The sequence below is a fragment of the Aspergillus luchuensis genome, chromosome 2, assembly GCF_016861625.1.
Source record: "Aspergillus luchuensis IFO 4308 DNA, chromosome 2, nearly complete sequence".
NCBI classification, from domain to species: domain Eukaryota; kingdom Fungi; phylum Ascomycota; class Eurotiomycetes; order Eurotiales; family Aspergillaceae; genus Aspergillus; species Aspergillus luchuensis.
Genome location: NC_054850.1, coordinates 2,002,474 through 2,027,985, shown reverse-complemented (window position 1 = coordinate 2,027,985; position 25,512 = coordinate 2,002,474). Strand labels below are relative to the sequence as shown.

Here is a 25,512-nt window from a genome sequence, read left to right as displayed (position 1 = left end):
CCTCTTCCTCTGATATATGTCTCTTTCGTGTGGCTTCTTGAGAGTAAAATGATGCTGACGCTGAGCAGGCCATACTGCCAGGCTTTCACCGATAAGAAGCCCGGGAATGTGTGTAGTGCGAAAACCAAGGTTATTGGGGACTGGGGGTTCGATGTGGCTGAGTATGCGTATGTTTATAACCATTCGACGAAGAAGTTTGATTATGTGGGTAAGTGAGGTGGTTAAATGCTTCCCTTTGATTGAAGAGGGTTATCGTGGCACTCTGGCTCTGAGATGAGTTGATATCGCGGTTTTGGTCCATGTTCAGCATGGGGAGGACATATAAGATTATACTACTAGGTGTCGGATTGGTGTATGACTACGTGTACTTGTTCAGTCTTTCGATTTAGGCATGATATTAGAAATGAGATTCGGGGGCGCTTGTTTGGATAAGTAAGGTCTTACACATGGTATATACACTTAAAGAGATTGAAGACATAACTGGATTCTTGGGTTGAGTCTCGGTTACTTACAGTCCGTCCACTCTAAAATAGCTTTTTATGGTGTTCGAGAATGTGTCTACGTGCGGGTATATGTATGACATCAAGAAATAACTCCACCGTTCTCATCTAAGTATATTGCTCGAGGGTATATGCAACCAGAGTATCACCAATGCAGAATGTAACCAAGCTATGCGTTCATGTCCAAATTAGTCATCGCCATCATCCAGAACAAACCGGCCCCGTTTCGGGGGCCTTTCCACACTCCTGTCCAAAAGAGTAGAGACATCTGGAAGATCAAAATCGTCATCTGTATCTCCGTCTTGAGTCCTTTGCGAGCAATAGAACGGTTCCACTTCAGCGTTAGTCGCTGATACCGAGTGCTTGGCCGGTGGGGTTCGTTGTACTTCAGACACATCTCGCTCTTCATGATTCTTTGGCTTGGATGATACCACCTTGGATGTGCGTCTAGGTTTGGTCCGGGAATGAACCTCCCCATGACCATTGGACTTCGGCGCTACTATCGAGGCCTCCGGCCTGGAGGCCGCTTCACGTGCTATGATTTCCTTGTAACGATCCCCATAGTTTGGAGTAATCTGGTCCATCTTTTGCAACGTTCGAATCATGCGACGAGTCAATGACCCGTGTCTAACAGCTTTCGTAGGTCTAGGCGCAAGCTGAAGGCGTGGGAAGGCGTCGCTTCTGGGATAACTGACCAGAAGCTCTTCACTGGGCCCAGCGTTGCTGTAGAGGAGTTCAAGTTCTTTCTGCTGCGCCGGGGTAAGCAGAACATCTTCAAGCGCCGGCAATTCTACGGGCTCTGGAGTCGGCGTGCGAGCCTTACTTTTGTTTGGTGCTTTGCGCTTAGAGGTCCCAGCCAAGTTCGATGCCGTAGTGAATCCGGTCTCGACATTATCAGGCATATGGAACTTCTTCGGCGGCCTCTTCGGTGCCCGGCCTCGCCGTTTCGGCTCTGGAAGATCTCGCACGGTATTCTCCTCGGGAATATCAATCGCTCGTTTGTCAGCAACAGGCCGCACACCCGGGGGCAGGATCCGCGGAGACATGTCATCGTGAAAAGTGAACCGGGTGCCACTCGCTATCATTTGCTGCATCTTTTCGTAGTTGTCTTTGGCCTTGATGTAAGACTCCTCTTCCTTGCCTTGCATGAGTAAGAGCGTGATCTTTCCTGCTCTCTTTCGACCGGTACGTCCCATGCGCTGGAGCATACGAATAGGTGAAGCTGAAGAGTCGTAACACACGATAAGGTCCACTTCACCGATATCCAAACCTTCCTCACCGATGGAAGTCGCAACAATTGTGTTGTAGGTTCCCTTCTTGAACTTCTGCACAATGTCGAGTTGCGTTTTCTGTCCCATTCCTTCCGAGCCCTTCGCGCTACTCTGCCCGACGAAGACATGGGGCCGAATCATGGGCTCGTATCTTTTGAGTACTCTCGTGACTTCTTCTGCGCTATCACGGAAGTGTACGAATATCATCACGCGAGTGGCTGGTTGATCCTTATTTTCGTCTGCACCAGAGCCTTCGCCAGCGTCCATGAAATGATTCAACACCACTTGCTTCAGATACTCCAATTTGGGGTGTCCAATAAACTCTGGATTCTTCGTCCACGGCTGCAGATGGTTCATAAGCTTCTTGTAGCTCTCGTCCTGAACGACTTGCCGCTGGTACTTGCCACCCTTTTGTCCCTCGGTGTTGGATTGGAAGTGCAAAAGATGACGGTAAAACGGTGTTATCCCATGGTATTTGAGAAGATCGATACCATGAGCCAAGCTGGCTAGAACCGTGAAGATTGCATTCATTTTGGCCTTCACGCCGAAATGAGCGTTTCTGCCGGAGTCCGATAGCATCCATTGTTGTCTGGCTTTGGTGAGCCCATATGCTGTGAGACCCATGGGGTCACGCCCCCAATAGGCATTTGTGCTCCGTAATTGATCGAGAAGTGGCTGTAGGGCTTTTGACATCAGGTCCATGCAAAGGACCATCTCCTCTGAGTTCTGGAATGTCTGCACATCCGTGTCTTTCGAGTGGACATACTCTCTAATGTCGAGTGACTGCTCTGTACGTATCTCGACTCTTGATATATCAAGTCCGTCAATGACAGCTTGTACAGATTCCACGGTTGAGCCTGGCGTAGCTGTCAAAGCCAGGACACGGAAGCTCTGATTGTACCGCCGCAGGAACTTGACAACTTCAACATATGCATAACCACCAGTTGCACGATGGGCTTCATCGACGACAACCAGGACGATTCGCTTCGGGTCAGCAATCCCGGTTTTTAGGTCGTTGATCAAAGTTTGAGGCGTCATGAAGAATACGCGTTTTGCCTTCCATTCTTCGGCTCGGATTCCCGGAGCAGCCTCTCCCGTGAGCATAGTGGTCTGGGATCTAGGGATCCCAGCGACTTCGAAGCATGCAGAAATCTGCTGAGCAACTAGCGGTTTTGTGGGCGCAACAAAGACAATCTGAGCATCTTTGGTCCACCGAAACCAGTTGAGCATGATAGTAGCTGCTATAAACGTTTTTCCGAGACCCGTGGGTAAAGCTACAAGCAAATTATGAAAGAGGCCTTTTTGAGCAATATTGAACTGATAGTCTCGAGTTTTACCCAGGTTCGTAGGATAAACCCACGTACCCAAGGCTTCCTGGTTGAGTTTATGCTGAGTGGGTGGCTCGCTCTTCTCAGGCGGAGAGTACACCTGTTCACCGCGCGGTGGCTGATTTTCTGGGTGTCTGGCAACCATACCAAATAGCGTCGTTTGGCGAACACCTAATGGGCGATTCGTTGACTGTGTGAATGACTGAGCCGCCGGGCGAGGCTGAGGCGCAGGAGGTGGTGACATTGACAGGTCTGAGTCGAAGGCATCATCAGGTATATCGTCCAGAAGATCATTGGAGGCCACAACGGTAGTGTTCTGCTGTCCAGCAATGGGAGGAGCAGATGGGCACGGGGGCTTTTGCAAGGGCACGGAGGGAGCTGGTCTTGATGTTTCCTCCTCGAACGATTGCAACGATGCCTCAATCGCTGCTTTCATCTCTTCATCATCGTCATACTCATCAATTCCATCAACATCAGCAGCCGAGTCTCTGGTTTGAGTTGATATTGGCAGCGGGGTGGCAGCAGTTCGGGAAGGCAAGCCAGGATCAGGCTTCTTCCAACGGGGACCACGGAGCATTTCCGGCGGAGAGGGAGGTTGCGTTAGCTGCGTCACAAAGATATTTTCCTGGATGTTTGCGTTTTTGGGAGCGAAGACTTTGTATTTGGACCGTGCCTCCCGTTCACTATCGTCTTGGAAGTAGTGTGACTCTCGTTCGGGAGAGGGCACTTCGTCGTCATCATAGTCGATAAACGAGTCTGAGCTTAGCGCTGTCCTAGCTCCATCACCACGTTCTGCACGAGACTTCTGATGCGATTGTAATTTCGCGTTTGGGGTATCTTTACCAGCTTTCAGACGACGGCGCTTGGCTGGTCGGGGAGTGTCAGGATCAGTCGAGTCTGCCGCATCCGAAGGCCGGTCGACGCCCAAGTCGCCCAGATCATCGTCGAAATAGTCAGAGGAGCCACTATCAAGACTGAACATAGCGAACCCGAGGTGCATCGTAGGATAAATCCCCGACCACCGTCGAAGATACCTGGACGCGACGCGTTGAGAGCAATCACATGTCCTTATCGATAAAGAAGCTTACATAAGTAGCGAGTAAGCGGTCTAGTCCGCCTTGGTAAGGGATACTAAACTAGTCCTGATCTAGATCTGGGTAGAATCAGTTCACACATTGGCTCAGAAAGAAATTATACATTGATATGGAGACTATTGGGGAAGTCGAATCAGATGTTACTCTCGCATTACTGAAAATGCGATGACTGTGACATCATAACAAGCCATACCGATGGACAATTTTTCTCAATGACCCTTCATATCGCGCTGTGGTGACATAGCACAGTCGATCTCGAGCTGAAAATTTCAAAGAAGAGTATAGCAAATCTAAAGAGGAAATACTTACTTCTTGAAAGGAACTTTAATCGCTCCACATTCTTGCGGGCAATATGACAAAGAACCGCCGGCAATTAAAGCTTCATGGAATCAAAGGAGTAAATAGGGGTAGACATGCAATCCATAGAGCCAGCTACTAGATAATAGAAAAAGCAACCTAGTATTCAGTCGGTCTTTACAGTCTGCATCCTGCACTTACCTTGCCAGATAGGCACACTGCATATACAGCAAGCTGATTACCCAGCTGCGGAACGCTTAAAGTGAAACCTCGCGAGTTTCAAGTCGGCCGGGGATTTCTTGGCCTCGACATACTCTAGATAGTTGGCTTTAGGTGCTCTTTGTAGGATGCGGAAGGCCTGGGGGTGACGTTCTTACAGAAACATTGGTAACATGATGTTTACTAGAACGCCTCTCAAGCACGTGGCATGCTCTCCAAATCTCTAGGTAAATTCTCAGCTAGACTATATTTCCCCCCAGTCGCTCTGCAAAACCATTCTAGCTAGCGATGCCCCATTCACCAACTATTGTGACTACGACCAACTATCTCTAAGGCCCTAGGCTTCTCCACTCTGTGTCCTCCCGCGGAGAATGAAATGTTGAAATGCTTTGATGGTAGAACAGTGCCGACAAGATTTGTAAGAGCTACTGGCTTTTTACTGCGAGCTCAAACACCAATTAAACTCTATTGACGCCGAGTCCAGTAGCAGATTATTGGTGTAATGTCTCCCGATGACTCCAACTCATAATCCGTGTCAGGACTCAACCACTAACTATGAGCCTGATTAATAGTTACTGGTGACTCTTATTGTCGTCATCTAACATAGAATTGCTAACTAGTAAGATCTGAAGTACAGTGAGTCAACAAGATGGTAGATAAATTCATCCTCGAAGTTCGTCTCAAAGTTCAGGCTTTTCAGAGGCTGTCTATAGTCAAGGTATAACTGAATATTTGCTTTTGTATAAAAGGGGCGGCACATGCTAAAGGAATAGTAGTGCCAGTATAATAGCTGATAGAATAAGGCCCATTAGTCGATCAATGAATAGGGATGACATTGATGAGAATCTCCAACTCGGACAAGGTTTCCAGACTGTCAATAATTCAGCCTCGAAACCATCCAAGAATGTTTGAGGATGGCCACGTGATGGGTAGGATGAAAGTCTTCCGGATCCTTTTCCATCCCCATCTTTTTGTTGCTGTTGTAGTTTTTTGTTGAGCGGATAAAGAATGATTCGCCAGGACAGGCATGTCGGATCTGCCCGAGGCACACTAGGCCTGAAAAAGCAATTCCAGTGTCGATGAATCTGACAGAATCCCTTGATAGTCCGGCCCCTATTCGTGATTGTGGTGCCTACAAGACTTGCCAACAGTTTTCCAACCACCCTCTTTACCCTGATATCTAGTGCATTCCAGTGTGTTCGCATGACACGTTCTGACAGATCAGCCCACCAATGACCGGGTGCTCTCCACCTCTTCGGATGCGCTGTCTCAACCCCATCCACTGATAAGACCGAATGGTGGACAGTGACGGACTAAGATGGAATTAGTGGGAGACAGTCTAGCTCTTACTAGCTTAGCAGCAACCGGTTTAGCGTTGGAGTAGCGCTATTAGTGCCTTGAAATGACCCTTGGATTCCCTCTTATGTCTAGGGTTATTTTTAGCCGATCCTTTGCAGTCCCCAGATTTTCAGGGTCTGTGATTGTTGACTGGCTGCTCACTCTTCACCACCACCAAATTGAAGGACTGGGTCCAAAACCTGGACTGTGCTTCGCGCTGTTCTCTCTCTCTCTCTCTCTCTCTCCACCATCTCTCGTAGGCACCGGCTTCAAACTAAAATTCCATGCCAACTCCACGAATGGCGCCTCCACAAGTGCACATCCAACCCTGTAAATGTCTCTTCCCGATGTTATTGAGTTGCCACCAAATGTAAGGGTGTGGACTACTAGCTCCGGCCCAGTGAATCCACTTATCCAGACGCTTCTTGAGGAATCCAGCGCACTAGCCTGTGCGACTCTGACGGCTTGCTGAAACCCCGCTAATCGCAACTGGCGAACCGACAGCTGGATGACCCTAATTTGGTGCCAGGCGCGGTGAATCCCAGCATATCGCCTGATACGCTTGGGCAACTTTCCCCCGGTCCATTGTTCGCCTCGCCATCCTTGGCCCCGTTATTTACAGCCCGTCTTTTTTCCCTTTCATAACCTCGTCTGCCTTCCCCCTCTTCCTTTTCTTTCTTTCTTCCTCTTCTTCCTCTCCTCCCTTACAGTCCTTCGTTTCGTGCTACTCTGTCGCGCTCGTTTCGCTACTTACTTCTACACTTCAGTCAATCTCAAACGTCTGTCGTTTCCTCGATCCATTCGTCAAGATGAAGTTCAACAGCGCTATCGCTCTCTCCTCCCTTCTGGCTCTCGCCGTCGCCCAGGACTCTTCCTCCACCACCAGTGCCGCGACGACCACTGCTAGCTTGTCTCCTCAGGCTTCCTGCGCTGCCAAGTGTAAGTTCCTTTCTCCTCTCCAATGCTGTCATACCCACACCATTTCTGCATTCTCACCCTTTCACCCAATCCCGTCCGCAAAACCCAACCACCTCCGTCTTCTACACTCCATCCATCTACCACAACAAAGAAGTCTACCAAGAGCAAATTAACTAACAATCTTCAGGCGCTGAAACTGAGATTTGCTGCATCGCCAACTGCTACAGCGTCCCCTGCCCCGACAACGCCCAAGCCAACGACACCACCAGCTGCGTTGCCGCCTGTCCCCAGGGTTCCGGCTCCCCCAGCGACCAGCAATCCTACGCCAGTTGCCAGAGCAGCTGCTACAGCAGCTACTTCTTCCCGGCCAGTGCCACAGGAGCGTCGGGCTCTTCCGCTACCACTGCTGGCTCCAACGACGCCAGCACCACCAAGAGCGGAAGCTCTTCTTCGTCGACCGGCTCTGGTACGTCCACCTTCAACCTCCCCATACATCTCTACTTCTTGACTAACGATTAACTTCAACAACAGGCTCCGACTCCAAGTCTGGCTCCTCCGGAACTAGCACCGCGACTGGTGCTCACGCCAGCAGCACCGAGAACGCCGCTGCTATCACGCAGCTCAAGCTGGGCGTTTCCGCAGCCGGTGTGCTTGGCTTCGTCTTGGCTGCTTGGGCTCTGTAAATGAGCTGAGCCGCTATACCTTGATCGATGATTGGGGGGAAAGGGAGGGGGAAAGCTATCTGTCTACTTGCACACTTAATCCAGCGCTCTGTGTTAATATGATTGATTGACTACGGGAAATTAAGGAAATTAGCTAATATGGGAACTTGTCACTACTACTACCACCACTACCTGTTTAACTTATTCTACTCTCGTGGATAATAATTAACTTGATTGATTACTATCTGCTTTGCTTTTGCTTGATAAATTTTCTTGAATCTGTATACCTCCTGGCCCATCCGAAATTTGATTGATCACTTGTCCCTTTTATCATTCATACCAGATTTATTTTACTACTACGTAGCGCTCAGCTCATGTATTTTATTTTCTACTGGTAATCTTCAACCAAAAGAAACCACTCACATGACCACATGCTTCTTTCCGAGAAACCCAATCATTTTGGATAGCTCCCCTATACTACTAAGTATAGTATTTCCCCAGTTCGCAAGGAACCCCATATAGTATAGCGACTCTGTAGCTACAAGCAATGCTTCAATCCACTACATACTCAAAGCAGCATAGATAGTGGCTTCATTGGCGTGATACTTGATATATGGTGTGTCAAGTACTCAAACCCCGCATACCCACTGATATTCCTCAACCCCTCGGTGGGTCTCGGGCTCGGGTTCGGTAGTGACTGTTGATGATCATCGTGCACTGCAGATCTATTATTTTGTTTTGTTGTTGATGATTAAGGATTGATATGGTGTATTATATTCATGGTAGCTACTAATTGAAGCATAGGAATTGAATTTGGTAGGATGGCTATGGGCTTGTGGAAACAGGACTCACTTAGAAGGTTTCTTAACAAGTAAGTTACCAGTTAGTAGCAAATATACCGATAACTCCTTGTAGTCCATGTAATCTGCGTTCATCATATCTATCACTCAAGCACATGTCTATTTCACCTATATATATATATGTACTTTACGATTAACGCCCGCATGGTTTCATCTATCTGGCTCACAGAACAGCACTGGGTATGTAACATCAATTGTAACATCGAACGGCCACGGAAATATGCATCGAAATACAGCGGTGTGGGCAGAAAGAGAACGAGTGAGCGCATATCCGACATGTACGCAGCGAACACAAAGTTGGCATCAGATAGCGAGTGCAGTCAAATAGTGCCGATGTGAGGAAGAGAAAATTCCCAATGTCATTGACCTCTGACGTGCAGAACGAAATGACGATATCTTCGCCTGCGTCTCTGCTTTGACTAGGAGGCGCCTAGATGCATGTTGAAAATCCTTTGGCACGAGACACGCGGACATATTGCGTCAAGCCATAAATCATGCGAAGCAGTAATGCATGCCAGAAAGAGGTTCGTATGGAGTCACAACCAAAGCAAGAGCGGAAATGAGCGAGCCTAAATCCCAATCACACCAACGCCATACCAATGTAAGTCTAGAATGTGACATATTAGTTTAAATCTTATAGAGCCCCGCCAGCGGCATGGTAATTGTGGTTATCGCAATTAGACTCGGTCCCGAGCGAAGTCCAAGACCTCGCAGTCATCTTCAAAGAAACCGTCATCAACCCCGCCGCCGGGGGCCATGGCTGAAGCCTGCTTCTTCTTTCTGCGTGTGGTAATGACCACTTCTTCCACATTGCCCGTACTATTTCCCAGGCTGATTAGATTCTCCATTTCAGCTCCAAAACCATGGTGTTGTTCATGTACCATATCATCGTCTTCTTCACTGGAGGCGCTGAATGGTCGTACGTGAAGCTTCGTTGTGGCTAGAGAGCCGCCGAATGCCCATTGACCCGTCGGGACTGAACCCACGGAGTCGTCTGCCTCATTGTACACAAAGAGGTTTACCCTCTGGTCAGTGTGGAAGGGTTGATATGGTGTGTTTGTCTCGATCTCCGCCTGCGAAAGAGGCTGGCATTTGAGCTTCGACGCTGGCGGCGGTCGTAGAGCCGCGGATGGCAGAGCCAACGTTGCAGAGACCGTTGGTTCTGTGGTGGCGGTTGGACCCACGGTCATGGGACCGCAAGGTGTCTGCATATGGGGAGGCAAGCGGAACTCAAGTTCTTTGTTTCCGATCACCGACTGCACCTGCCTGCTCTTACTGGGCGAGGTGGAGCGTTTAATTCTGTATAGACGGAAGTAACCCCCATCTATCAGGCCCAAGAATGGCATTCCTTTATGGATGATCCACGTCACACGAGCCGCAACGGGGTCCCGAGACAGATTGGAAAGGTGCAGGCGGTGTTCACCACCATGTCGGATGGTGTTGACCGTTTTGACAGTGCCGGTGGCGGCGGCTCCCATTGATTTACTAAGGCCAGCAGCAACCGCCTTGCCACCTCTCACTCCAGCTGCAGAGGGCATTGCAAAACCACCCACGGAGGGGAAAGCGGCCCCGGTGGAGGGAGTACGCCCCCTGACTGCAGCAAGAATGGGCTGTGTCTTACCACCGACCATCTTGAAGGCCGCCGACAATGGATTTGCAGCCGGCCCCCGGTCGGGAAGCTCTTCTGCCGGAGCATCAGCAGTAGGCGGTTTCGCAGGCTTTGGTAGCGACCGTCGAAAAGGAGGCCATTGGAAGGCGCTCCGAGGCAGATCAAAGACATGCACCGTCGGTTTACCCGTAATCACTGCGAGCTTGTCTCCAGAAGGCGGACACCAAACCACGTCAACTATATGGGATGTGGTCAATCGCGGGTACCGGGCAACCTGCCGCACGCTCGGCTGCACAGATGCTGGGTCGTCCGAGAGGAAAGCCCCGGCTCGACAGTATTTGGCCTGCATAACATCCCAAACATACTGGACGTCTCCCTTCTTACTCGCAGTAAATAGCATGAGGCCGTTGGGCGAAAATGAAAGGAAGCTGCAGCCATTCGGTACTTGGAAAGTGGCCACTGGATTGAACAAAGAGCTCTTGGCTTCGCCCTCGTCTAGCTTTCGCAGATCGAAGATTGATACCAAATCAGGTTCGGTAGTAGACACAGACTGGGTGTCCTGGGCATGAGTGGGAGGAAAGAGATTGTACCCCTGAGGTGAGAACTCCGTCAAATTAGGCGACCGGCGGGCTGGCATGCTTTGAGCCTGCTCCTTATTCCAGTAATTATTCCATGCTTGCAGTCCCTGATCACCCATCCAGCGTGCACCTCGCATGAGCTCCTGCGTAACACCCCGGGCTACTTTGCCGAAAAAGCTTTCCCCTTCTCCGACATCAGTAGCGCAGGTTATAGCTGGACGCGACGGAGGACTTCGAGTCTCAAGCCCGAAAGCCTTTCCTTGCAACAAGGACGTCGGCACAACCGCACGGAGAGTAGCCCTGTAAGTTGCGGATGGTGGGACAATAGCTAGCCACCTCCCCTTCAATGCCACGATAGGACTGTCAGAGTTGAGAGATCCATGAGGAGAATCAGACTGAGATCCATCTGGGTCGGTGGAGCTAGAAGACGTGGAGTATCGCCGAGATTCTTTCGACTTGATACTGGTCCATGCTTTTCCTAAGAACTGATATTTGCTCATGCTGTACATGTAGACTTCCCCACTGGAACCTGACGCTACGACAACGTAGCTTCCGCTCACCAAGAGCTTCAGATTCCCAGCCGGTGAAGGAGCCAAGGCAGGAAGGCCAGGTATATTGCCAAAGCATGGAGTGGGCGGCGTGGACAGAAGCGTGGTGATGTGTTCTCCCGTCCTCAAAGAATACACCTCGACCCGTGTCTGATAGTATCTGGTCTCTTCTTTCGGACGCCCTCCGGCGGCCGACTGTCTCCCAGTGGGAATGTCGTTTGCTTCCGAGCTATTTGAAGATGCATGCCCCTCATCATCTGGTTGAGCAGTGGGGCCGTGAATGATGACAGCGACATGGGGTTGGTCATGAGTCGAAGTGTTGCTCAGCAACTTTGCTTCGATTACGCGGCCATTGAGACCTGCCAACTTCCCTACAGGACGTGTTTTCCGATCTTCAATGGCAAGAACATCCAAGCCGCCATCCGTGCCGACCAGGAGAACGCTACTCCCCATTCTGGAGGCTTTGGATGAAGGGCTGATGATCGTATCGAACGCACAGAATGAATAACTGCCGTCCGTTGCGGCCCTATTCTGGCCAGAGAACAGAGGCAAATCGATATCCGGCGCTCCATAGAAATGGGCCTGCGGCAGATGCGGCAGGGGTACCTGGTTATTGAATGGACTACTGACGGAGTTGCTCTTTTGTCGGTCCACGGAGTGCTGTCTAGAGACACTGCTGGTAGCGTAACCCCGCCCATAGCTCAAGGGCCTCGCCCCCGGAGGGGGAGACGTCGACGAGGGGTGGCTGAATCCGCCTTTGTCTTGACTAGTGAGGAAACCGAAAGGAGATCCGCTGTTGAATTCGCCATCAACGGCATCATTCGGGGGACTCTTGCCATACGGGATGGACTTGGCCCATGTACCGGTGCGGTAAGCAATGTCATTCTCCGGAGAATCCCCCAGAGTGCCAAGGGCATCAAGCACCGGTGACACGATATTGTTGCTAGGTGGCGGCTCCAATGTTGGATTGGGGCAGGACGATGGTTCAGCCTGCAGAGGCGGTGACGGGGACGGTGCTTCTACTTCTAGACTGCATACGACGCGTCAACCCAAGTCAGCCAACTGTCCACATAGAGCTAAGATCCTTCTAGACACGTGGAAGGGATTCAGACTTACAGGTCGTCAGGTGTAGACTTCGGAACTGCTTTGGCTGCTTTATTCTTCCCCTTGGTTCCGGTTTTCCCCTTTTTCTTGGTCTTTCCACCGAGATCATGCTCCAAGGTGGCTCGGCTGGGGTCTTCAGGAAAGGGGCTGGTGTCACCTAAGGACCGGCTCTGCTGGCGAAACAAATCGTCCGAAGCTGCCGGTGGCATTCAAAGGGATTGCCTCTCAGAGGCAATATGAGCTCAGTTGAGACAGCCGCTCTCAGAACCCTTGGTGCGGGCTGAGAACGGAGGTTCTGACGGTGTGGTCGACCGGCAACGACACTCGCAAGGGTAGTATGGATTCACTGCCGGAGGAATCCTGTGGAGTTATGGTCTATCGTCGAGCAACGCTTATCAGTAGGAGTCATAGAATAGCGGGTAACTGATGCTCCAGGAGGGGGAGTTACAGTAGGTTCCAGTGCTACAGATGCGGAGGAACAGGTGTAGCAAGAAGTTTAGATACAACGGCCGTGCCGGATGAACGGAGAGAACAGCGTATCTGGAGCGGAGATCCGTGGACACGCCGGAGGGTGGGAGTGTAAACACGACAGGTCGGAAGCACTGCTTATACCGCCTGTCTGGGTTGGAGACCACTTATAGTAGTCGGGACAGATAGATACAGTGACGGATCAACAGACACGTCTAGATTTGAGGTAACAGGCAACCGGGAAGTGGTTGAAGTGAAGTAGAAGTTGTTATGGCGACAGAACAAGCAAAGGGAAGAAGAGGGAAGAAGAAAGAGGGAGGGGGAGGGGAACCGGATCAGGTCAGGAGCATGGATGACATCTCCATGGGTAGGCTGACTACGACGCCGGACTTATCTCCTATCAGTCACTTTTCCCCCCCAAATGTCCATGGTAGTTTCCCCTAGTAGTTTCCCACCCCCCCGTCGTTCCTTCCCATAAGGTTCCAGGGCCACCACATGACGGGGCTCCAGTGATCATTGGCTACTAGTGGGGGCTGCGGCCAGGCGTGACCGTCATAACGTGACGCAGTCGGGTAAGGTTCCTACATGATACATGGGCTCTAGTAACTAGATTGCAGATGGGATGGATCCATTTCCCCTCTTTGCAGTGTCTCTTCTCCCACTTCCGACTCCCACGTCCGCCCATCCAGGCAGGTGGGTTGGGACCTGGAATTAGGAGGCATCCGATGATCTGCACTTACCGTACCGTATCGGCTATTACCCCGTAAGGCGGAGAACCTACAATTCTTACACACGCCATGGGCGCCTTTCCCCATTGGTGCTGAACTGCCTGCATGAGGGGTATCCTTTCAACAAACACTGCAAACTATCGAACGTCCAAAACACGGCTCACTCCCATCACGTGAGGGCCCTGGGCACGGCAGCCAGACAGCCACCACCACCGGAACTAACAAAACATGTGTTGTCCCAGGGCCAGCTGGAACTTGAACCTGGGGCAAGTTAGTTGGGCCGGACCTTCTATTCATGGCTGGCCGTTTCCCTGGATGGGTCCCTCCCCAACGGTCTAGCCGCCAATAGTCTCAGACCAATCACATAGTTTCAAGCCCGGAATGCGGTAGAACCGATGCCAGATGTGGCTGGTCGCCGGAAGTGAGTCACGGGGCTGCATGGCGAAAGAGCACTGCCATCGTCTGTAAGGTCCCCCTCAATCGTCATCGGTTGAGACACTGGCCCATGACTGAAAGATTACATAGTGGCCATGGCCCCCCATTTGGAAGGGTAACGCATAGACTCGGCTAAGCATGTATCTTGTTGCCCTGGGTAAGGCACAAGAGAAACCAGGAACGCTTCACCCAGTGACCGGGCAGCATCTGGGCCTACACTCGTCATTTGCCGTCGCCTCCCCCTTCCTACCTCACCACGCGGCACGCTTGCAGAATGCGAGGAATGCGGATGGTGTAATTGAACGCTGTGCTGACAGAACAACCCAATCAAGGGGAAAGCTTGAGAAGAACAAGGACAGACAAAAGTAATGTTACATGCAGAATAAGATGATGCCACCTGTTTCGAGTCGCCATGTTTACCACCCAACTCATCCTCCAAACGCCACGTCGGTTTTCTTTTTCTTTGGGAGCTTAGGTCTTCTTCTTGGCCGCGGCCTTAGCCTTAGCTGCCTTCTTCTTGTTGCTGTTGATCATCACAATTCCTATGAACGTGCCAACCACGGCGGAACCGAGCAGAGTAAGGAAAACGGGGATACGGATGGCCCAGACACGGGGAGGGAAGAGATCGTGGAGAGGGTGACCCGGGTCGACGAAGGGCTAGCGGAAACAAATATTAGCAGGTGTTGTAGAAAAGCAATCATATCCAGGTGCGAAGACGTACCATCAACAAAGTCCAGGTGGTGTAGTAGAGAAAGATCGCAGTAGCGACCAGGAGCATGGCGGATCCGACGATAGAGCCCAGCTACGGCGCAATTCAAGTCAGCGTTTCAAACATTTCCAAATGCTGTAGGGCAGGATGCGAAAAGTATACCATAATGATGATGCGCTACCAGGAGAGTTTTCTGCGTGACAATTGCTGCGATGATGGCGGCTGGTCTGTTTAGCACTTCCTCATCCCATGGCGATAGTAGAGAGCGGCCGACGCCAGCCTGGCGACTAAGCTCTCACGTGACCGACGCGCTAAGACCTTTCTTCGCCGCCTCACGCCTCATCCCGATGGAGCTTCAGTTCAACGTCGTGTTCTCTGCGGACGTCACGACTGACAGCCATTTCTTTCCGGTGGACTGCAAAGGAATATGACGGACCCTGTTGTCTTGCAGTCGGCGGTGCGAGTGCCTACTCCGCCCCCAGGCACTTCCTACTCTCCTCAGGCCTCGGGTTCCCGCAAACGCTCACCTCCCTCTCGGTCTCCTTCGCCGAATCGTCGTCGCTCGCCCCCGGGTGATTCACTTAAAGACGGTGCGGATGCGCCGCGCATCGATCCCGAACGTGCGATTGAAAGAGAGCGACAGCTCGCGGAGCGCCTCCGCCAACATGAGAAGCAGGAGGCTGCTCGAAAGCCGATGACGGAGGAGGAAAAGCAAGCTGCGGCCAAAGCAGAATATGAGAAGCTTTTAAACATGCGATCGGGTGGTACCTATATTCCTCCCGCGCGACTACGGGCGCTGCAGGCACAGATCACGGACAAGACCAGCAAGGAGTACCAGCGGATGGCGTGGGAGGCTCTCAAGAAGTCGATCAACGGTCTCATCAACAAGGTTAACGTTTCCAACATCAAGTTTATCGTCCCGGAGCTCTTTGGCGAGAACTTGGTGCGCGGTCGCGGTCTGTTTTGCAGAAGTATCATGAAAGCCCAGGCGGCCAGTTTGCCATTCACACCTATCTACGCTGCGATGGCGGCTATTGTCAACACTAAATTGCCCCAAGTCGGCGAGCTGCTGCTCAACCGTCTCATTGTCCAGTTCCGAAAGGCGTTCAAGAGAAACGACAAGGCAGTCTGCATATCTTCCACGACGTTCATTGCCCATCTGTGCAACCAGCAGGTCGCGCACGAGATGCTGGCCGCGCAGATTCTTCTGTTGCTGCTTCACAAGCCCACAGATGACAGTGTTGAAATCGCCGTCGGCCTGACTCGAGAGGTTGGTCAGCATCTAGAGGAGATGAGCGGTCCTATTGCCCTGGCGGTGTTTGACCAATTCCGGAATATCCTTCACGAAGCCGACATCGATAAGCGAGTACAGTATATGATCGAGGTGTTGTTCCAGGTTCGGAAGGATAGGTACAAGGATAATCCGGCGATCAAGGAAGAGTTGGACCTGATCGAGGAGGAGGACCAAATCACACACCAGATCGGACTTGATGACGAAATTGAGACGCAAGATTCCCTCAATATCTTCAAGTACGATGCCGAATGGGAGGAGCACGAGGAGGCCTACAAAAAGCTGAAGGCAGAGATTCTGGGCGAGGGCAGTGACGACGAGGAGGACGATGAAGACGAGTCAGATGAGAGCTCCGATGAAGAGTCGGAGGAAGAGCGGAAGATGGATATCAAGGATCAGACTAACACAGATCTTGTGAACCTGCGGAGGACGATATACCTGACGATCATGTCGAGTATCGACTTCGAAGAATGCTGTCACAAGTTGATGAAGATCTCGTTGCCCGCTGGCCTCGAGCCCGAGCTCCCATCGATGATCATCGAATGTTGCTCCCAGGAGCGCACGTATTCGAAGTTCTACGGCTTGATCGGTGAACGATTCGCAAAGATCAACCGCCTTTGGTCTGACCTCTTCGAAGCTGCATTCGCCAAGTACTATGACACAATCCACCGCTACGAGACAAACCGACTCCGCAACATTGCTCGGTTCTTCGGCCATATGATCAGCACTGACGCGATTGGCTGGCATGTCATGTCAATCATCCACATGAACGAGGAGGAGACGACATCCAGCAGCCGTATCTTCATCAAGATCCTCTTCCAAGACCTCGGAGAGCACATGGGCCTGCCGAAGCTGCAGGAACGCATGCGGGACGAAATCCTGCGCCCCAGCTTCGAGGGCCTCTTCCCACTGGACAACCCCCGCAACACCCGCTTCTCGATCAACTACTTCACCAGCATCGGCATGGGTATGCTGACCGAGGACATGCGCGAGCACTTGAAGAACCTCCCCAAGCCCACCATGCCCGCATTGCCCCAACGCGATGCCGGCGCCGACTCCGACTCCGAGTCCGTGGTATCCCACCCAACCAGCTGCTCAACCTGTACTCCTCGCTCTCGCTCTCGCTCCCGCTCTTACTCCTACTCCCGCTCTCCCTCCCCCGGCCGTGGCCGCAGACGCTCCGTCAGCCGCGGCCGATCCTACAGCCGGTCCGTCTCCGGATCCTCTCGCCGCAGCTACAGCTACACTCCTTCGCGCTCCAGATCCCGATCCCCGGCGCCCAAATCCCGCCGACGCTCCGTCTCATACAGTCGGTCCCCCCGCAGGCGATCCTCCGTGTCCCCCACACCCCCTCCTCGTCGGACACGCGATCGCTCCTACGATTCCCGCTCCCCCCGACGCTCGCTCTCCCGCTCCGTCACCCCTCCGCCTCGCAGCAAACGGGACACCCACGCTCGCCGAGACAGAAGCTACACCAGGTCCGTCTCTCGATCCGTTTCCCCTCCTCCACGTCGCCCCGCCGGAGGAGCCGCTCGGTACTCAGAGTCTCGGTCGCCTCCTCCTCCCCGCCGGCGGGTCGAAAGGAGTGTCTCCGGGTCTCGATCACGTTCTCGTACTCCTGAACGTCGTGCCCCGCCTAGTCGTCGTGCTCCCCGTGACGCTTCTGTCTCGCGTTCGCGCTCTCGCTCTCTTACCCCGCCGCGCGGTGGTGGCGGCAGTAGCCGTAGCGATGCTGCTCCTCGTCGTCGGAGATACTCTGACTCGTTGTCCCCGTCAAGGTCTCCGCCGCCCAGACGGCGTAGGTCTCCGTCTAGGACACCTCCCCGTCGGGTGCGCGATTAGGGTGGGGAAAAGTTGTATGTAATGGGTGATAGGAAGCGAGAAAGGTGGAATTAGATGGACTTTATTTGCAGGGTATATGTTTAGGGCTTGGCTTAGGTTTGTTCTATACCGGGTTGAAATCAAGATTTGACATTCAAGGAAGGGTTTTTTTTTTTTTACTTTATATTACATTATGGATGTATTGATAAATAAGTACTTATTGCATTGATGCATTGTAAACAGACACATAGTGTATCATACAATGTAAAAGTGAAGAGTTGGATTTCAACTATGATATAGTATGAATTGTTGGTAAGTACTAGGTACACGGATTGCTGGCTGGTATACATACAGGCTGTTACTCACGTATTTGTCCAGTTGTAGGTTTGTCCTTGCTTTCAGAATTTCTATTTTTCTAAAAAAAAGACTGGAATCACATATGGGTTGATCCGTTCAGCAAGACAGGCATTATAATGATATCCACTTCCATTCTTTTCTTCTTCTTCTATCAACCTGGGTATCTCTATCTATGTGTATCCAACCATGTTTCACTACCACTATATAAACCTCTATTTTCATCCAACCACAAACCCAACTCCTCTACCAAGATCCTAACCCCATTGAACCAACCTCCTCCCTCTACCAAACGCAAACCACAACAGGCGGAAAGGTCACTTCTCCCCCGCCTCCCAAACACACCTCTCACACAAACACCAACCGCCCAACGCGCCCCTAGCCCACTCCCTCCTCTCCTTAACATCCAACCCAATATCACAATAATGATTAAGAATCTCCTCATCCTTCTTAATCCCCGCCTCCTGTCTCCTTCTTCCCTCAGGCACACTCTCACCCTCACCCTTAACCCTCTTCCAAACCGCCCGTTCACTCTCCTCCCTAGCCCGGAAGGTAATCTCCCCACCCCACTCCCACCTCACATTCGGATCACAGGAATGATTCGCCAGACACCAAAGCGGATGCACAGCACAGAGCTCCGGACCACCGTCCCACGTCGAGAGCCGGCCCGATGCGGTACCCCTGAATTTAGCGTAGAGGGTATTCAAGACCCAGGTGTCGAAGCGGGGGATGGCAGCGTAAGGGTCTATTTCCATTTCTTCGAGGAGACGCATTGGTTGGAGGATGTTGAGCTGGAAGGAGAAGGGGAGGGTTGCCGTTGGGTCTTCACTAGTGGTATTGGTGTCGTTGAGGTCGAGGTCGTGGAAATCACCCCAGATGTATTTCACTTCGGGGAGATCGAGCGGGTGCAGCTCCTGAGTAGCGGCCATGGCGAGCGTGCGGCCCAGAAGAAGGAGGTAGAGGTAATCGGCCTTGTCCTTGGGGTCAGGGATGTCTTTGCCGATGGATTCGAGGTTCTCCATCAGGCCGCAGACGGCGCCGTGGTAGATGCGCTGCGCGTCGTCGTGGCAGGCCTGTGAGCAGAAGATGGTGTCTGCGCAGCCGTCGCACGCGACGGGGGGGTTCGGGGAGGAGAGATCGGGGAGCGGGGCGTTGCAGGCGTCGCAGAGGTCGTCGTGCAGGCGGTTGGTGGCGGTGAGAAGGGAGGATTCGCGGAGGATGATTTCATTGGGGGCGATGTCTTCTTTGGCGAAGAGGCCGAGTTGGACGGAGACTTCGTCCTCGGTGGTGGTGGTGGTGCCGTGTAAAGCGGGCAAGGCGACGGCGCGGACTTCGCATTTGGGCGCAACGGTCTTGAGGCGCTCGTTCAGGAGCTGCAGAGTCTCGGGGGACTTGCGGTCCGGTTCGTGCTCGTTCCAGGGGTAGAGGACTCGGCGGGCGAAGCCTTGCGCGTTCAGAGCGCTGGGGTTGATGTTGGCGTCTCCGGTGGTGGTTCCTTGACGGGCTTCGTAGTTCTTCCGGATGATGGCCAGCTGGTCTTTGAGCACGGCTTGCGCGGAGACGTTGCGCTCGTTCTGTGGCATGTCCTCTAGAAGACCCTGTCCACGGACGCAGAATTCGAAGGCGTCGCGGAAACAGCCACAGTCGACCAGGCTGCGCACGAGAAGGGCGTAGACGTCCCCGATTATGGAATCGTACTCGTCTTGTGTGATGGGAGTGAAATTATCTTCTTCATCATCGTCGTCCTCCACAGTTGCCGCAGGTGCATCTGCTGCATCTTGGATGCGCCGTGTGGCGTGAAACTCGCAGCCATCAGGATCGACGACCGAATCAAGTAGGGAGAGGGCGCGGTATGCGTCGGCGGATGCGAGATCGGGAAAGCCCAGGGTTTGGTGGACAAGGCCTCGTTTGTAGTACAGGTGTGGGTTGTGAGGGTCAGCGAAGAGACGAGCGGTAATATCCGCTCGATCCTGTAGGGCCTGCATTTTCAATTGCGAGTAGCAATCGAGTTGGAGGTTGAGAATTAAGACGCAAGATGGGAAGATGGAAGGCAAAGTGAAAAAAAGCCAAAAATTGGAGGGGACAAATGCGGGGGAGTCGATAAGGGTCACGTGGTGATAGACTATGAATACTAGAATTGAAGCCCTAGTCAGGAAGATGATTTGGACTAAGCTGACCTGCTACGCTGCTCTGCTGCTATACATTTGAAGAGAGTATCCGATTATTTAATTCAACTGCTTTGCTTTTGCCCTCAGAAAACGCCGGCTCCTTGCTCCATAACCGAAATGCACGGGCTGTGGCCAGAACTGCTGGAAAGCGACCGCGAAACAGACACAGGACGATGACGCGGGGGCTAGAATCTATTATTAATAACAACGACGAAGGTAAAGCTGGAGGTTAGAGGAAGAGAAAAGAATACGAATCCTGTCAACGGGTGCAGTTCGGATAGTAGGCAGCCCGAGACACCCTCGCATTAGTCCAGTCAAAGAGGTCAGATCACATCACCTGGATTCCAATTAGTTAGTCGAGAGGGGAGCTGTTAGAGATGGTTGGATCCATATTGCACATACATTGCAGCTGTTGTCATCCAGAACAAGCGTAGCATGTTCGCCTCCTTCGTCCACCGTTACACCGTGCCGTTGGTCTCGCAAGGTTGCCGCCAGGCGGGCCAGCATGTGCCTCTATTTCATAGTGAACGTAAGCCCGATGCTCTGTCGTAGCTGAAATACTGATTCAGGTATACCTACAGTAATGTATGCTTCGCTCATGCCGCCTTGTCGGTCTACATCGTTCTGGCTCGTGATCCGATAACTATCATGCAATCGCTTGCGACTCCCCAGACCACCGATGGTGCTGACATTCGGTCCAAATCCAAGCGTGTTGGCCGGGTTGTCAGGATCCAAGATGTTGATACCACGCCGAGCATCTTCCTGAGCACGTCGGTCGGGCGAGAAGACCTTAATGGTGTTGTCGATTCCCGAGGCTGCAATGGTAGGTTCATACGGGTGACCTGCAAAGGACCGTTGGCTTCAATACCCTCATAAGAGCAATTTGTATGCCCATGGTTGGGGGAATTCTTACCTTGTACAACATTGACTACTTCACTATCACCCTCGAGGATGTTGACTAGCTTGCAGGATTTCCGGTCCCAAATGAAAATGTGGCCAGAGTCGCTGCCGCTCACTACGTACTCGTCGTCCAGTCCAAAGTAATTGACGTCCTTGACAGTCTTGATGTTGCAGTGGCCCATGTAGACTCGGGTATGCGAGGAACAGGGAACATCAACGTCCACGTACTCCCTTTCTCGGGGCTGAAGACCATACTCCCTGAATATATGATCGGCGTCCTCGGAGTCGTCACTGTCATCGGCAGAACTACTCAGGTCTAGATCGAGCTCTTCTTCATCTTCATCTTCATCTTCATCTTCCTCGTCTTCGTCTTCGTCCTCCTCCTCTTCAATGGGGAGGCCGACCTCGTTCTCACTGTCATCATCGATATCTGGCAATGCCAAAGCGTCTTCTTCGCCGTCATCATCGGACAACGGAGTCTGGATCCCCGTTGACTCGCCTGTCTCTACCTCCGAGCTCTCCCGAGTAGCACGAGTCGACCTCCGGAGTATCTTCAAATTGACATCACGGATGGGCTCTTCCTCAACATTGGCTTCGAGATCGTTTTGGGATCTCTCGGGCTCCACTTCGGATTCGGAGTCACTTTGCACCCTCGTTCGGAAGCCTCCAAAAGCCCGGTTGAGAAAGGCATAATCTACCCCGGTTCCGGTCTCCAGAAGGACACCACGGGCCACCTTGAAGACCCAGTAATGAGTCAAGAGAAATAGGTCGTGGGTACGGCTAGAGGGCTCAGTTGATGTCCCATTGCGCATGGTGGGGTCCGTATCTACGAGGTTTTCAACAGGATATTTGACAACATTTGCAAAGGCGGCCACGGCGTGGCGCTGCGTTGGAAAGAGAATACGAGCGTCATCATGTTCAAAACGTGAGGCGTCCACATTGACAACAGGTACATCCCCGGCCAGTCTTTGCAGGTAGGGAATTAAGACGGACTCAATCGCATCTTCATCCGCGGTCTCGGCTATCGGAAACCTGGACAAGTTTCCTCGGGACGCTGCATCTTTCTTGAACCCTGCCAGAAGAGCCTGCCGACCACCTTCCACAAAGAGAAGTATAGCCTTGATGAAATCGTAACCGAACTGCTCCTTATGATCGACGGTGCGTTCGAGCGGGGGCGAGTGTATCTGTTGAAAAGGTTCCATGTCACGATCCACATCTCCGGGGCTGTATTGGACTTCACCCCCTAGAACTCGTGCGACGGTGCCTGCAGCTTGAATGAACCGCCAGGAGGTCTGTCGGTTTCGACGTAAGGTTTGCTGGAAGCGCACAATATCGGGAGTAGGGTTGACAGGGTATCGCCAGGTACGCATAATCTCATCCATCTGCGGGAGACAGATGGAAGCAAGGGTTAGTACAGTCGAAAAGGACTCGGTGAACGGTGTCAGGTCAGCTTGATTGGAGGTTTCATATTCTTCGCGCAAGGACGTCTCCAGTGAAAACATTGCTTTACGGAGCTTGACCATGTCTTTGGCGATGCGCATGCTGAGCTTCTGCGCTTCATTAAGCACAGACAATCGTGACTGCTCTAGCAGTCTTTGGGGGACCTCCGCATGGTGTTCCGTGAGAGACGGGAGGGGAATATCCTCTGACTCGCCATTGCCATAGCGGACTCGGAAGGCCAGCTCGCCTTCATCGTGACGCTCTCTAGGTCGACGACGAGGTCGGGTTTGATTTCCGCTGGACTGCGAGGACATCGAAGTCCCATTCTGTCGCTTACGCTTCCTCGTCTTCGAGCCTCGGCGCCGACGCGGGACCGGTGTCGTCCGGGCGGAGGATTGGCGCTTGGACGCATCTTCCCTTGCATCCGGGCTCCGAATCAAGTCGAAACTATATATGTGATCGCCGGACCAGCTGACAACCATCTCATTTGGGTTGGCGTCGCTAATCTTACATGCAGTGATATGTCCGTCATCGCGCGTTTTCATTCGTTGCTGGCCGTTAGGGGCGAACCTCCGCACACACCGCGTCGCCTGATCCATCAGCTGTTCACCGTGACTACTACTGCCAGGCGAGGCACCGGGATCACCCCTCTCCGTCATCAAGTCGCGACCTAGCATGCGCCTGTCATGCAGGAAACAGTGAAGGTGGGCCCCGCCTAGCGCGATATAATGGGGTTGGCTCGGGGAGCACGATATAGTGTTGAGGTCGAGTCGGTGTTTCTTGTACGAAATCAGCGGAGGTGGTACGTTGGAGTCGTCGTGTTCCTGTCCCGGTCGAAAAGCCATGTATCCTTGGCCGCCTCGTGGCTTTGGGTAGGCGGACGATGGTTGACGCAAGTCCCACTGACGAACCTCGCCATCTTCCGAGCACGTCAGAAAGAGGTAGGGCGACGATTCGATAACGATCCGCTTGACCCGATCGGCATGACTGCGATAAACTCTGACGTTGGTATTCCCCGCATTCAAGTAGCGCGCATTGTTGAAAAAGTTGTTAAACCTTCGGCTCCGTGCAGATGCAGAAAAGGCAGACGTGGCGTCGACGCTGTTGCTGCTATTGCTGGAATATTCGATGTCAAAGATACGAACCTGGGAATCACCGGCGCAAGTCACCAAAGTTCGATCGTTGGAGTGTGGCATAAATTTGACCGAGAAGATGTTCGCGCTGTGGCCCGTCGCGACGGTGGTATTCAAAGAGAATGGTGCGGTGGAAGAATCGGGCTGATAGGAATAGATGTTCAGGTGCTGGTCGTCCGAGCCCGAAGCTAGAAGCTGGCCTGACCGCGACCAACTACGCAGCGTCAGAAGCGATGCATTTCGCCAGACAGGGTCCCCCACTACAAAATGACTTCTCCAAAAGACACTTCAAAAACGTAGCGCAATAATATCATACCTCAAGGCATTCACACAGCCCGAATGCCCACCCAGTTCGTTCACAATATCCAGGTTTTCCACCCAATCCTTGGATCCATAAAGGCCATGAATGCTCGCGAACCGGGAGTCCTCCCCCAATTCCCGGCGCCAGATGCGATCATAAAGCGACTCCTTCATGGCTAAGTCGATAAATAGGCGACAGATAGTGGACAATCAGGCGACACGAGATCGAAGCATTGCGCGCCGTGAAAGTTTGCTGCTGCCACACCTTCAATGACGTCAGACTCGAACGTGCGCAAATCGCGTTGGCGCAAAGCTCACAAACGAAAAGGTAGACATAGGCTGGTCAGGAAGGGGAAGGAGAATCACAGTGTCAGATGAGAAGAAAGCAAGAGGAAGAAGAATAGCCAGTGGAGTAAAAAGAGTAGTGTGAGGAATTTCAAGAGGGAAAGAAGAAAGCGAGACGAAAAAGGAGAGGAGAAGAAAAAAAGGCTAAGGTGGTGGTGGTGACGGGAGGATGGCGAACGGTCCAGACATTCATTTCCTCGGGATTGATAAGTCAAAGGATCCTTCCCCAACCACAGCGCGATCAATCAGTCAACACCGTTCAGCTCGGGTAAAGATTTAGGGTTGACAACCGTGACAGGTAGTAGTAACCATCAATGCAGAAAATCAGAGAAAAAGATTAAAACAAATTGAACGTGGGGTGTTACATACCAGCAGTAGATGTGGTTTTGTTTGGGTGGGGAGGGGAAGGAAGATGAACTCTATGGTAGTTGGCGCTAGTTGGCACTTCTTCGTACTTTGTCCCGTTAGTTGGAGGGGAAGCCGAAGAACAAGATGGAAGAGGACAGAGAAAGACGGCAAGAAAGAGACACTGGCGGGAAGAACAAGCAAGCAAGAGGGGAAAAAGGAACCAGCACAAGCTCAGCTCCACCGGGCCCAGGCTATCGGGGGTAGAATTGAGGAAGAGAGGAGAAATGCACCCAAGGCACCACCAGCTCAGGTCACAACCACGTCAAACACTGCATAAACTTTGGGACCCATTACTGTTGATACACTAAAGTACTATCTTTCGATTCAATAAAAAAAGAAGAAAGAAAGGAAGAAAGACACAGACAAACAGATAGTAGTCCCGAACTAGTACTTTGCAGCTTACATGCAGGAAAATGTCTCCAATTTTGGGGGGAAGAGGGAAGGGAGAGAGGGAAAGAATTCCGGGCGATACAGGACTCGACTTATATAGTACTAGGTAGTAGTTAACTACTAACTACGGCTCCTACAAAGAAAACTAATTGACTAGTAGTAACTGACAACCTACTCCTCCGACCTACAGGAAGACTCATCCAATGGTCCTCGTTCCCTCCCTCCCTCCATTCTCCCACAGGATTCCCGAGCACATCTAGTCTTACCCGTTCAGGTGAGTCCCCGATCGTCGATGA

General features: G+C 52.1%; 7 protein-coding genes across 7 annotated transcripts; 2 read left to right on the top strand and 5 right to left on the bottom strand.

The window, feature by feature from the left end:
• Positions 1-688: 688 nt before the first annotated feature.
• mph1 (3'-5' DNA helicase) lies at positions 689-4,099 on the bottom strand (the record flags this gene model as incomplete). The annotated part of the gene is made up of 1 exon (XM_041685372.1): positions 689-4,099. The coding sequence occupies one exon, from the start codon at positions 4,097-4,099 to the stop codon at positions 689-691; it is 3,411 nt and encodes a 1,136-aa protein (XP_041539463.1).
• A 2,757-nt stretch (positions 4,100-6,856) lies between these two features.
• Positions 6,857-7,648, top strand: AKAW2_20636A (uncharacterized protein; the record flags this gene model as incomplete). The annotated part of the gene is made up of 3 exons (XM_041685371.1): positions 6,857-6,986; positions 7,153-7,431; positions 7,497-7,648. 3 exons carry the CDS (start codon positions 6,857-6,859, stop codon positions 7,646-7,648), a joined length of 561 nt encoding a protein of 186 aa, XP_041539462.1.
• Positions 7,649-9,164: 1,516 nt separating this feature from the next.
• Positions 9,165-12,535, bottom strand: AKAW2_20635S (uncharacterized protein; the record flags this gene model as incomplete). Its single annotated transcript, XM_041685370.1, has 2 exons — positions 9,165-12,252; positions 12,339-12,535. The coding sequence occupies 2 exons, from the start codon at positions 12,533-12,535 to the stop codon at positions 9,165-9,167; spliced, it is 3,285 nt and encodes a 1,094-aa protein (XP_041539461.1).
• Positions 12,536-14,428: 1,893 nt separating this feature from the next.
• Positions 14,429-14,831, bottom strand: AKAW2_20634S (dolichol phosphate-mannose biosynthesis regulatory protein; the record flags this gene model as incomplete). Its single annotated transcript, XM_041685369.1, has 3 exons — positions 14,429-14,614; positions 14,679-14,759; positions 14,829-14,831. 3 exons carry the CDS (start codon positions 14,829-14,831, stop codon positions 14,429-14,431), a joined length of 270 nt encoding a protein of 89 aa, XP_041539460.1.
• Positions 14,832-15,093: 262 nt separating this feature from the next.
• On the top strand, positions 15,094-17,799 carry CWC22 (pre-mRNA-splicing factor cwc22; the record flags this gene model as incomplete). The annotated part of the gene is made up of 1 exon (XM_041685367.1): positions 15,094-17,799. The coding sequence occupies one exon, from the start codon at positions 15,094-15,096 to the stop codon at positions 17,797-17,799; it is 2,706 nt and encodes a 901-aa protein (XP_041539459.1).
• Positions 17,800-18,449: 650 nt separating this feature from the next.
• Positions 18,450-20,117, bottom strand: AKAW2_20632S (putative MYND domain protein; the record flags this gene model as incomplete). Its single annotated transcript, XM_041685366.1, has 1 exon — positions 18,450-20,117. One exon carries the CDS (start codon positions 20,115-20,117, stop codon positions 18,450-18,452), a length of 1,668 nt encoding a protein of 555 aa, XP_041539458.1.
• A 511-nt stretch (positions 20,118-20,628) lies between these two features.
• On the bottom strand, positions 20,629-24,247 carry AKAW2_20631S (WD repeat-containing protein; the record flags this gene model as incomplete). The annotated part of the gene is made up of 5 exons (XM_041685365.1): positions 20,629-20,637; positions 20,703-20,813; positions 20,880-21,142; positions 21,214-23,987; positions 24,090-24,247. The coding sequence occupies 5 exons, from the start codon at positions 24,245-24,247 to the stop codon at positions 20,629-20,631; spliced, it is 3,315 nt and encodes a 1,104-aa protein (XP_041539457.1).
• Between the last annotated feature and the right edge of the window lie 1,265 nt (positions 24,248-25,512).